The sequence below is a fragment of the Gorilla gorilla genome, chromosome 6, assembly GCF_029281585.2.
Source record: "Gorilla gorilla gorilla isolate KB3781 chromosome 6, NHGRI_mGorGor1-v2.1_pri, whole genome shotgun sequence".
Classification (NCBI taxonomy): domain Eukaryota; kingdom Metazoa; phylum Chordata; class Mammalia; order Primates; family Hominidae; genus Gorilla; species Gorilla gorilla.
Genome location: NC_073230.2, coordinates 36,740,255 through 36,753,427, shown reverse-complemented (window position 1 = coordinate 36,753,427; position 13,173 = coordinate 36,740,255). Strand labels below are relative to the sequence as shown.

The following is a 13,173-nucleotide window of genomic DNA, read 5'->3' as shown; positions in this document are numbered from 1 at the left end:
ATATAAATCTCCTGGGGATGCCAAGGATTAGGCTTCAGCAATCTGCAAATTGGGTTGGCTCTGTTCTGCCTCTAATTTATGTCCTCTACACTTCTTGTACTTCTACTAAACCGTGGGGTTGAAACATTCGAATTAGGATATTGTTAAGTACTAACTCCAGTGGCTTTTTGTGTGTTTTTCATTTTGTCCCTCTACCCAGTGACCCTGACCTATTCAATCAGCCAAAGACACTGCTTTTGTTACTTTTTTTTTTTTCTTGAGATGATGTCTCACTCTGTCGCCCAGGCTGGAGTGCAGTGGCACGATCTCGGCTCACTGCAACCTCCGCCTCCTGGGTTCGAGCCATTCTCGTGCCTCAGCCTCCCGAGTAGCTGAGATCACAGGCGCATGCCACCACACCTGGCTAATGTTTGCATTTTTAATAGAGATGGGGTTTCACCACATTGGCCAGGCTGGCCTCAAACTCCTGACCTCAGGTGATCTGCCAGCCTCAGCCTTCCAAAGTGCTGGGATTACAAGCGTGAGCCACCATGCCTGGCCTGCTTTCATGACTTCAGAAAGAAGGAAAGAAACACAAAAGCAGAAAACTAAGAAATGGATTATCTTCTGCTTCGAAGTCTTGAGCCCTGGCATGATTTGGAAGGATAGGTGTTAAGTGATCCAAGGCTCTGAAGAAAGTCCTATAGGCTGGGGGAAGCTAGTGAATGGATGGAGGTGGTGGAAGGGTATTAGACACTGGGGAGTCCCTACAAGGGCCCTAAACTCCACCCACCTCCAGGCAGATCCTGAGAGGAGTGAATAATAACCTCCCAGGTGGAACTGGGAAATAAGAGGGAAGGGGGCACGGCACTTGCCTGTGCTGGTAGAGGCGGGGAGGACAGGGAGGTGTCAGGGTGGATACGTCTGCTTGGTGTGCCTGCGCCAATGACTGAGACAACCCAGGTGGGTCCTAGTGCCCCAGCACATCACAAGAACAGGTGAATGATTCCCACGGGCCCCAAAGGCGGCGCATCAATGGGAATAAGGCTTATGCAGCCTGCCAAGTTTCCTTCTGGAAAGAAGGATGATCCATATGCATCAAGTGTATCATGAAAATAACTTAGAGAGAGCCAGACTTTAAGCTGTCTTGCTGTGGGGAACGTGGGCCAGCACAGCAATGACTAGGGGGATGAATGACTGGGGACAGGGAAACAGACGCCAGCATCAACGCACAATGGCAAGGCATAGACAGCCTGTTGCCCCTGATGCGAGGTACTGAGTCAGATCCCTGGAACCTAGATGGACCTGGAAGATGGGCGGGACTGGGATCTGTCACTCTAAGCTGAATACTATTTAATCACATGTGTATACGTGTGTATAATGGAACAGTGCTTAGCTTGAAAGAGGAATGAAATTCTGACTTGTGCTACGACATGCTAAACTCTGAAGACATATGCCAAATGAAATAAGCCAAGCACGAAAAGCATATGATTCTACTTATATGAGGTATGTGGAGTAGTCAGTTCAAATACAGAAAGTAGAATAATGGCTGCCAGGTTCTGGAAGGGGGAGAAGAATAGAGAGTTATTGTTTAATGGGTACAGAGTTTCAGTTTGGGAAGAAGAAAAGGCTCTGGAGCTGGACGGTGGTGATGGCCACATAACACTGCGAATGGCCATCAAACTGTACACTTAAAAATGGTTAAAATGGGGCTAGACACAGTGGCTTACATCTGTAATCCCAGCACTTTCAAAGGATCGCTTGAGCCCAAGAGTTTGAGACCAGCCTGGGTAATATAGTGAGACCCTATTTCTAAAAAAAAAAAAAAAAAAAAAAAAAGAATTAAAATTTAGCTGGGTGTGATGGCACATGCCTGTATTCCTAGCTACTCAGGAGGCTGACGTGGGAGGATCGCTTGAGCTCAGGAGTTTGCAGCTGTAGTAAACTGAAATCACTGCACTCCACGCTGGGCAACATAGTGAGACTCTGGAAGAAGAAGAAAGAAGAAATACGAAGAAAGAAGGAGGAGGAAGGAGAAGAAGGAAGAAGAAGAGGAAGAAGAAGAGGAGGAGGAAGAAGAGGAAGAAGCAGCAGCAGAAGCAGAAGCAGCAGCAGAAGCAGAAGTAGCTGCAGCAGTAGCGGTGGCGGCAGCTAAAATGATAACATTTATGTTATGTATATTTGACCACAATTTTTAAAATTACGCTCTGCTAAACTGTAGCTCTAGAGATCACTCTGTTAGAAAGGGACAGCCACGGGTCAATGCAAAAGGCTGAGTGTCCTTACCCTTGGAGTTCTCCAGCCTGTGACATTAGGTCCTGCCTTAGGGCTCCTCTGGCTTTGCCCATGTTCCTCAAGGGGAAGTGCATCTCACAAATTTCAGTGCCACAGGTAGACAGGATGGTGTTTTGCCTCCTATCCCCAAAGTGGCCAGCTTCAGTCTAGCTAGGGCTGCAGATGGCTTCGATGAAGATAGTGGAAATATATGTTTAAGTTGGGATTTCTGTAAATTTTTTTCCTAGACCAAAAAACTCAAACATGGACCTATTTGAAGAGAAAGGGGGAGGAAATCTACCACCATGATAACAAGCACTTCCTTCTGTACAATGTGTTAAAACTCAAAGAGTGCTCTCATTTTAGTGCAATTTTTTGAGATTACGTAGGGTGAGTAGTATAATTCATATGCCATAGATGAGATGAGATGAGGCAGAGCGATGTTAAGAAACTTGCTAAGGTCGCCCAGCCAAGCAAGAGCATGAACAAAGACTTCAGCCCAAGTGCCTGGAGTCCAGATCTGCAACTCTCTACAATGTAGCAGGTTCTCCCTTCAGAAAAGGATAAGAGGTATCCTGAGTGGGCTTGGATCATCCAGCGTTCAGGACACAACAGAAAGGCCAGGAGCATCTGGGATCCTCTTTTAGGGCAAAGCAGTCTACCTGGTGCTGCACTTAGATTCCAGATGAATCCAAAAAACTGTGTGTGTGTGTGTGTGTGTGTGTGTGTGTGTGTGTGTGTGTGTGTGTGTGTGTGTGTGTGTGTACCTGTTTGAGGCCCTGCTTTCAAATATTTTGGGTGGCAAAGAGTAATTTTTAAAAGCATTCTATAGGCCGGGCGCGGTGGCTCACGCCTGTAATCCCAGCACTTTGGGAGGCCGAGGTGGGCGGATCACGAGGTCAGGAGATCGAGACCACGGTGAAACCCCATCTCTACTAAAAATACAAAAAATTAGCCGGGCGCAGTGGCGGGCGCCTGTAGTCCCAGCTACTCGGGAGGCTGAGGCAGGAGAATGGCGTGAATCCGGGAGGCGGAGCTTGCAGTGAGACGAGATTGCACCACTGCACTCCAGCCTGGGCGACAGAGCGAGACTCCATCTCAAAAAAAAAAAAAAAAAAAAGCATTCTATAGAAGAAAGTAGGAACTGCTAGAAAAACATAAAATAATTAAATTTACCTCATTTAAGGATGCATGAGGGAAGCTATTGTTAGGGTTTCCTGAGCTGACATTATAAAAGCTTTTCTTATCACAAGCTTTTTAAGAAAAAATGACAAAGGACTTTCTGGACTCTGTGTTTATTAGGGGACTATACAAATGACAGTATTCAAAACAATTGACAAATTTTAAACTTGTCATTTATATGTTTAATAAAACCTTACAGCTTTAATTCTCAAAATTAACTAAAAGAAAATGAAAAGATACTCATTCAATTTCTGAGAATTTTCATCTTATGGTTATTTCATACATATAAAAATAAACACATTTTAAAAATATTGCACATGGTAACATGTAGCTCCAAGGAATATCATGTTTTACGAGATAAGCTCATTCCTTTCCTGTGTTTCATCAAATGCCTACAAATAAATCACATCTTCAATGGGGGTGAAGACTAGGCATACTTGCTGCTTAAAGAATTCCTGAAAAAAGGGGCTTTTGGAAAAGATTTCTTTTGTTATTCAAATAATCACCTGCTAATTTATCTGCTTCATTAATTCAGAATTTCATGTTCTGGTGTTTTTTGAAACAAGGAAACTTTTCAAGTCTGAACACTGAATCACCACTTTTTTTTAGCTTTACAAATTTGACCCACCATATCATATTGTTGACTCCAAGTATTACGCTGCATCTTTGGCTATTTTGAGCACAATTAAAAGTAGAAAATAGCATCACTCAAAATTGGGAAGAAATATAAAAGGGCAATGTTTTCCCAAGATTGTCCATTCAGAAGCCAGTGTCAAAGGCCCAGGAAGGCATTCCTGCCCTAATGAACTACCTGACCCTTGCCCCACCCTCCTCTCCCTAGCTCACTTTTGTTTCTCATATGTCACTAATGGCCAAGTCCTGTCTCTTCTTTCAGGGTCTTTCTTGCCTCACCCTCACCTCCTATTTTTTCTGAAATGCCCTGAAGGCTTCAACACCTCATTTGGTCTATTGCATCTGGTTCCCTCATCCTACACTCTGCTTACCATTGCTTCTGCTAGAAATTCCACATTCCTTAGCTTGACATGTAAGACGTTCCATAATCTGGAAGCTCCTGCTAGCTGGCTTCCTGCCTCACAGATTGAATCCCAGGTTCCACCCCGGAACAGAAGAGGCCAGGCTCCTCCCCACTGCAAAGGGAAAAACATCCCATGGCTCCAGCCCGTGCTCCCATCTTTCTTCCTAGTCTAATCTGCACTCAGTACCCTGGGCCCCTCTGGGTTCCTGCCTCCAGTTTTTTACTCTATGTTATTTTCTCTGTTTGGAATCCCATTTCCCCATCCCCATGGCCCATCCCCAAGTTGCTTCATCCTCCAGGTCTTCCCCGATTCTCCTTCTTGGGAACTTATGCTTTTATCTGCACTCTCATGGACAGTTGTCTACTTGTTTCTTAAAATGCTTTCTACATCATCAGTTATTTGTGCTTCTAGCTCAGTATTCCATGCCTTCTACTTAATAGAAGCTCAATGGAAATACAGGAATTATGGGACAACAAGCAATATTAGTAACCTCATTTCATAATTGCATTACTCTTATAAGTTAGAGTTTTGAGTCATGTGCATTAATAATAATAATACATTACATCCATGTTGTGCTTTCCAGAACTATTATCTATTATCTCAAGACCCCTGACAAAGGTGACATCCCCATCCTTATTTGATGTATGAGCACAATGAAGCAAAGAGCTAGCAAGCAGCAGAGGCAGTGTTGCTGGATACAGTGAGCAAAAATTTCTGAAAGTACTAGAACAGAAAACACTCCTCAAAATGAAGCTCAACCTGACTGCAAATCCTTTGTTAAGGTCTCCCAGACAGCACTGCCTATGGGGTCAGGAATGTGTTGATTTAGGTGCCCCATGATGAACACACATGATAAACAAGATTTCAGTGAAACCAGACAGTACATTATCTTATGACAACAGAAATCACCACGGATCAGTACTGGTTATGTTCCTTAGTAAGACAGCCAAGTAGAAAGGGGTGCCCGGAGAAACTCCGACCGGCCTGCGCAGTGGGAGCACGGGGTGGAACCATAGGATGTTTGGTCCCTTTGTAGTGGTGGGGAGCCTGGCCTCTTCTGTTTCAGGGTGGAACCTGGGATTCAATCTGTGAGGCAGGAAGCCAGCTAGCAGGACTCTCGCTCTGCGGAGAATCCCTGCTTCCCCTTTTTTCCCTATAAATTCAATTTTGCTCACCCTTCAAAGTATCTGAGAAAAAATAAGAGGCCTTGGTAAAAATAGTTATCCTTGCTGCACTTTATGCAAATAATCAGGCCCAGTATAAAACTAAAGTCTATTTTGCAAACAACTTAGTCCTATCATAATTTTTTTTTAACAAAAATGAGGACTGGAGAAAGAGAGAAATTATGTTTCAAAACTTATCATACATTTGTCATTAAATTCTAAACTCATTAGTAGTTTTTAAGTTTTTGCCTACATTTTTAAACTAACCTGCTTGTTCCTGTAAACCAACCAGCAATTTCCAGCTGCAGCTCAGAAGGAACAAAAGGGATGAGGCATTTAAAAACCTGGATCGATATTCTAGTTCTAAGCAATTCTCCTGCAAATCCTGCCAGGTGATGGGGATAAATAGGATGCCCATTACTCGGAGGTTTCCTTTTTGGGAAAATGAAAGCAAGGGAGCTAACCAAAGCCAAGCACCATGCACCCAAATCTCAGCAAGGATTACTGTAGCCACCAGTTACCTGGGCATGTCACAAGACATCCTTTTCTATCCCTTGTTGGAGAAGGACTAAGTTCCACAGCTTCACCTTAGCATTCGGCTTATAAGGAGTCCAAGCAACCCCCCGAAACACATTTTTGTCCCAAACTTAATTCCAAGCTTCGGGCCAAAGCCCTGGTCGCGGGGGAGGGGGGACGGGGGAAACTGGAGCTAAGAAATCCAAAGGCAAACAGTAACCTAGGTTAACAGAGCACAGGTGAGCATGGCTAATTCCTGCTGATTAAGCCAAGCCTCTTGTTTCATAAATAAGGGTGGTCTACTATCTATGGCATAAATGAGGTCTAGGGAACTCCAAGGCTACTAACAGTAGTGGGGATAGAAACATAAGTGAGAGCAAATAATTCTTATGCTTTAGGCCCCCCTGCTTCATAGGTGAAAGCCGCTTTGGCACCCATGGGTAGTGCCTGCCAAAGTCACCAAGGCCTCGGGGATGCAAGGATGGAAGAGGGAAAGAGATGCTCTTCCTTCTCTCCCTCACGTACCCCAGGTATTTGATAGCAAAGAAGGGAACTAGGGACTCCTGCTCTCCTCTTTCTAGACGGGTAGCCATTCATCTTCAGTCTGTACCCCTTTCAAATGCATCCTGAACCCCTGGGACTCCTTTAAAAAACACCTTCTTTTTTCCTCTCTCCTCCCCTGTCCTCTCTTCACAGATAGGTAATTGTGTCTCTGTTTAATGGGTCATTCCCCTCGGGTGCATCCTCCAAACTGGGAAAGGTTAATTTCCCAAGCCTTAAACTAGTTGGCTTAGGACTGGGCTCGGTGGGGAGGGAACCCAGAAGCCCAACATGCTGGCAAAAGGGTAACGTTTTTGTACCAGCCGGGCTTTTGGCCGCCCTCTCTCTGTGCAAACTGCTAAAAGGCCTCGGGATTTTTGAGCTGTCCTTACCCTCCCTCCCCCGACCTTGTTTCCTTTTAATACATGTTTTCTAATAACCTGGTTTGTCTCTTCTCAACTTCAGGCCATCAAACTCCAAATGATCACGCAACCAGAGCCTCAGCTGATGGCCCCTTCTTCCGGGGATCCTCAGATCAGTCTTTGAGGGAGCTCTGACTGCCGTTTCCCCAAAACAGCGCCCCCTGTCAGCAGGAGGCTAAGATGGGTCTGCATCCTTATCCTTTCTAACTGCAGTCAGATGGACTTCTTCAGAGGGGGGAATGAGACAGCCAGGTGTAAAGGGGTCCCCAGAACACTAGGAGAATGGGGGGTGAGGCCACAGAATTTAGTGCCCTTTGCAGGGGGGAGGAGTCTGGGCCCTCCTGTTCCAGGGTGGAACCTGGGATTCAATCTGTGAGGTGGGAAACCGACTAGCAGGAGTCTTGCTCCGCTGAGGGTCCCTGTTTCCCCTTTTTTTCCTTTTCACCCAATAAATTCCATTTTTCTCACTCTTCAAAGTGTCTTTGAGCCTAATATTTCATGGCCTTGTAACAAGAACCCTGTCTTTACCTGAACTAAGAAGAAAGTCCTACAACGTTAGGACAGATCCCCTTCTTAATCCAGAGGAGCCATTAACAGAGCATCCTCCTGGACGTGCCCAGCTCCCAAATGCAAATCTCCCCTCCAGCCAGGATCCTGTCATAGAGGTAAGTTTGTGCATGAATTCAGGTTACAGGCAAAGTGTTCACCCCTAAGAAGTCACTCTGTACCTCTGCAAGACAATTCATAGTAAGTTCATTAAACATCTGGCTGTAGTTATGCCCCTGAGGACTGCTAAATAGATTTAGAGCACTTTATCTCTTCTGTCCCTCATTTTTTCAATGGAGTACACATAAGCTATTAGAAAGAAGCACTTTTAAAAAGTATTCAATGAAAGGAAACCCTGCCCTATAACATGCAAATACCTTCAAGGCCAAAGCTAACTGAGTCTGTTTGTTAGGCAAATGAAGCTAACTGAGTCTGTTAGGGAAATGCTCTCTTGAAGGTACCCTTCCTTTTCTCTGGAGTATCTGACATCTCTCTATTGTTTTACTCCACAGCACTCAGAAACTACAAGTCATTTACCCAGTATCATTGAGAATCCTTACAAATACAGCATTTTAGCACACGCTTCAATAAAACACATTAGATATAGCTAGAATTTTTAAAAGGTGATTACGGCTGGGCGTGGTGGCTCACGCCTGTAATCCCAGCACTTTGGGAGGCCAAGGCAGGTGGATCACCTGAGGTCAGGAGTTCGAGACCAGCCTGGCCAAAATGGCAAAACCCCATCTCTACTAAAAATACACAAAATTAGCTGGGCTTGGTGGTGGGCGCCTGTAATCCCAGCTACTTGGGAGGCTGAGGCAGGAGAATTTCTTGAACCTGGGAGGTGGAGGTTGCAGTGAGCAGAGATCACGCCACTGCACTCCAGCCTGGGCGACAGAGAGAGACTCTGTCTAAAAAAAAAAAAAAAAAAAAAATGGTGATTACACATGGACAGACCTTTCTCTTTTTAGAGTAATCCTGGCCTAGGGCTTCGCAGCTACAATACATATTTATTCAACATGGACAAGCCTGTGGTGCCCACAGACAGCTCAGCTGCCAAGATTGCACCAACTCTCCTTCCTCTGGGACCCAATGCCCAACATCTCAGGCATCAGTGAAGCCTCCCACAAGACCCTTTGCCAATTTGCCTAATCCCCTCTGCTGGCAAAGGCAGTAATGCCACAGAGGCCAGATCTGCATTAGTCAAAAACTTGCTTATCAGGGGCTCACTTAGAGCCCCCAAAAGCACTTGCCTGCTCTTACTAACAAATATTATGAAAAGAAGTAAGTAGGCTCAACAGACAAGTCTCACTGGGATTTGACCATGCTACCAGATGAAAACATTGGTAGAAAACACCTCAATAACCATAAAGCGATTTCCTCACAGTTTTAACTCTCTCGTCTTTTTTAATTTTTTTTTTTTTTTAATAGATGGGTGGGCTTGAACTCCTGGGCTTAAGTGATCCACTTGCCTCGGCCTCCCAAAGTGCTGAGATTACAGGCGTGAGCCACCATGCCTGGCCCTGATTTTTTTTTTTAAAGGGGTTGTTTCCATTTCATTACAATTCTGAGTGCCTTTAGTGTCCAAGGCATTTTCTAGGTGCTGAAAATACCAAAAAAGTATGATATAATCTTGCCCTCAATGGGTTTATAATCTGTGTGTGTGTGTGTGTGTGTGTGTGTGTGTGTGTGTGTGTGTGTGTGTGTTCACAGCTAAACTGAGGGATACAGTCGGCCCTTCGTATCCCTGGGTTCCACATCTGTGGATTCAACCAACCACAAATCAAAAATATTTGAAAAAAATGGATGGTTCCGTCTGTACTGAACATGTACAGACTTTTTCCTTGTCATTATTCCCTAAACAATACAGAGTAACAACTATTTACATAGCATTTACATTGTATTTGATATTATAAGTAGTCTAGAGATGATTTACGGTTTATGGGAAAATGTGTGTAGGTAATATGCAAATACTATGCTATTTTATACAAGGGACTTGAGCATCCATGGATCTTGGTATCTGTGGGGGGTCCAGGGAACCAATCCTGCAAAGATACAGAGGATGACTGCCCTGTGGCTTGCTTTTTTTTTTTTTTTTTTTTTTTTTTTTTTGAGACAGTCTCGCTCTGTCGCCCAGGCTGGAGTGCAGTGGCGCGATCTCGGCTCACTGCAAGCTCCGCCTCCCGGGTTCACGCCATTCTCCTGCCTCAGCCTCCCGCGTAGCTGGGACTACAGGCGCCCGCCACCACGCCCGGCTAATTTTTTGTACTTTTTAGTAGAGATGGGGTTTCACTGTGTTAGCCAGGATGGTCTCGATCTCCTGACCTCGTGATCCGCCCGCCTCGGCCTCCCAAAGTGCTGGGATTACAGGCGTAAGCCACCGCGCCCGGCCGCTTGTTCTAAGGAGCATAGCACACAGCGGGAGTCCATGAGGACTGCAAGGGTCTGGGAAGGCTTCACACACAAGTCTGCATTTTTGCTGGGCCTTGAAGGGAATGGAATTTCAGCAAGCATAAATAGAGAAGGAATTTTTGAAGACAAAAACATACGTGAGAACAGGCAGGGAGGGGATGGTGCTGTGTGCACTCAATGTGCTGACACGTGTGGGGAAAATAAAGTGGTGACCTGTGACATTTCTACCTGTACAGTAGGCCTCAAAGACAGAAAGCAGGGATTTGCTGCATTTTGAGCAGAGTCTCTCAGGTCTACACTTATAATGCCTCTGAATCAAACGTGCTGACTTAAGATCTCAGCTGCTTCTCTCTGATTCTGTCCTTGTCTTTCAACGCGGCACAAAAATGGTATCTTCTTGCGGTTACAAGGCAGGCACTAAGGACATATGCCCAATTTACAGTTCTGAGAAAGTGTTTCCGTGGATACAGAAAGGCTGGCAAAATAAGAAAGGCATGCCACCTTCCAAATATTTGTTGTTTTTGTCCCCAAACACCCCTGTTTTTCCCAAATCATGTAACTGTAAGAAAATTATAAATCTTTTAAATCCCTGTACAAAGACTCCCGAAAGTATTTCTCCAAGTACCCTACTAGCAGTCTCGTGAATATTCATTCATTCATTCAACTAATATTTATTATGCACCTATCACATACTAGGCACTGTTCCAGGTGCCGGAGATACAACAGAGAACACAACAGATAAAAATTCCCACCCTCAGGCCGGGCGCCGTGGCTCACGCCTGTAATCCCAGCACTTTGGGAGGCCGAGGCGGGCAGATCACGAGGTCAGTAGATCAAGACCATCCTGGCTAACACGGTGAAACCCCGTCTCTACTAAAAACACTAAAAATTAGCTGGGCGTGGTGGCGGGCGCCTGTAGTCCCAGCTACTCGGGAGGCTGAGGCAGGAGAACGGCGTGAACCCGGGAGGCGGAGCTTGCCGTGAGCCGAGATCGCGCCACTGCACTCCAGCCTGGGCGACACAGCGAGACTCCGTCTCAAAAAAAATAAAAATAAAAAATTCCCACCCTCGTGGAGCTTATATGCACAGAGACTGACAATAAATGAAATACATACATAAAACAGATAGTGAGCGAGACAATGAGATGTGCTAGGGGAAAACAGTGTGGGAAAGGAGCGCAGGTAGCACCTGTGCCTTTCAAGTACGTGCTTGAATGAAGAGAGGGACGGAGAGCCATGCAGACAGCTAGGAAGAGCACATTCGAAGCAGAAGGCACAGCAAGTTCGGAGGCCCTGAAACACACCCAACCTGGTTGCGGGAACTGCAAGGCAGCCTGTGTGTCTGGAGCTGAGTGAGGGAAGGAGAGAGGAGCGCGATGTAAAGACAGAGAAGTAACAGTGACCAGAAGTCTGAGGGAGGAGAGCGCAGTTTGTGGAAGCCAGAAGAGCACCTTCAAGGTGGAAGAAGTGATCAACATTCGCAAGCGTGGCTGAAAAGCCAAATAAGGCAAGGACTGAGAGTGGACCTTGGAGTTAATATGGGTTGGCGGCGAGGGGGGGTGGGCATTAGCTGCCCTCAGAAGAAGGGTGTAGGTAGAGTGATGGGTCAAAGCCCGATAGTCCTTAATTCAGGGGAAAATTGACGATGCAGGAGGGAGAAGGGGCCATTGTCAGCAGGGCCAAGGGGACAAGGTGGGAGGGAAAAGGATTTAATGGACCAGTGAATGGGGCCCTTAGGCAGCAGCAGGGACAATCACCTTCAGAAACAGCAGGGAAGGCAGAGCATCTGGGCCTTGAGATTGGTAGCTGCAAACGAGTGCTGCCAATCCAGACTCTCTCCTGACAGCTCTGTCTTTGCAATGGAAGCGGGGAGTGGGGCATGTGGCAGGTGAGGAAGATGAGGCTCAGCATGCAGAGGCTGGCTCTGAGTGCAAAGACGGAGGAGTGACATCATCTGACTTACATTTTGGAAGCTCTCTCGGGCTTCTGGGTTCAGAATAGACTGAAGAGAGGCAAGAGTGGAAACAGCCAGTTAAGAGGTTATTGTAATCCGTGACAGATATATTTTTTTCCCCAAGACTAGGGTGGTGACAACAAAAGTAGAAAAATAATCAGATTCTGAACATATTTTGAATACAGATAAAGGTGGAAGAGTCAATGAAATGCAGGGTGTTTTACTTTTCCCCCCAAACCAATACAACAAAACCAAGAGATGTTATTACAGCATTGAAACAAAAATCAGTAACATTTCAGTCGCTTTTACTGACAACGATCCAGTTTTTAACTAGCAAATATTCCAGAACTGTGGCGGTATCAATAAGTGATGCCAGTGAATACATAAAAATCTGTTGGCATTGCAAAGCATTATAGAAGCGGAAGCTGTAGTTAAAAGCAAGGCATCTGTGTCTGTTCTAATATGCCAATTGGCAGGGGTGAATCAATAAATCACAGAAGTAGTGTAGAAAAATATTTCAAGCCTTCCAAGATCAAAGAATAGATTGTAAAATATTAACTTGATGTCCTTTTAACTATTTTTTCTCAATATTTATTAGTGTTTGACCTCCCTTGAAACCTGAGTTCCATTATAAGCTCTTTTGGTAAATGGATTGAAAGGTTGTCTCGGAGCACTCCAGCTTCCCTAAGTATTTTCTATTCTCCAGTGAAATACTATTAGTCTGCATTTTATAGTAATGCTCCTCAGCATATCAAAAACATGCACCTCTGTTCAACACAGAGAAGAATTAAGGGTGCTGGCCTGTCTCTCACTCCATCCTCTGCCTCCCATAACTAAATGTATGCAGATACTGCTACAGATAAAGTGTGGATATACAAATTTGCACGTCATGGTAAAAGTGTCATAAAATCCTCCGCCCCAGTAGTTCATAAGGCCTACTTTAAACATATTGAATTAAATATTTAGGGCTTGCAACAGCCAAAATACACGAGGAGCCAAGTCCTTCTCTTTGTATTTATAGCAGGCAGTAATACAAACAAAACTTCCGAGAGTAAAGGGCAGAAGTCCTTCCTGCTCTTTCCCTATCTCAGGTTTAGTGTGGAAAACATTCGGTGCTAACTTTTGCTACACAGATACTCTGTGCCATCC

The 13,173-nt window shown here is 45.1% G+C and overlaps 1 protein-coding gene across 5 annotated transcripts in view; it reads right to left on the bottom strand.

Annotated features, from left to right (window-relative positions):
* CHN2 (chimerin 2) overlaps window positions 1-13,173 on the bottom strand; it is a 316,889-nt gene that overhangs the window by 208,994 nt on the left and 94,722 nt on the right. The window contains exon 2 of one of the 5 annotated variants that reach the window (XM_055347250.2): window positions 12,034-12,072. The exons of the other annotated variants lie outside the window; for them this stretch is intronic. Within the exon in view, the coding sequence (XP_055203225.1) occupies window positions 12,034-12,072 (39 nt within the window). The remainder of the gene's footprint in view (window positions 1-12,033; window positions 12,073-13,173) is intronic. 5 annotated transcript variants of the gene reach the window in all.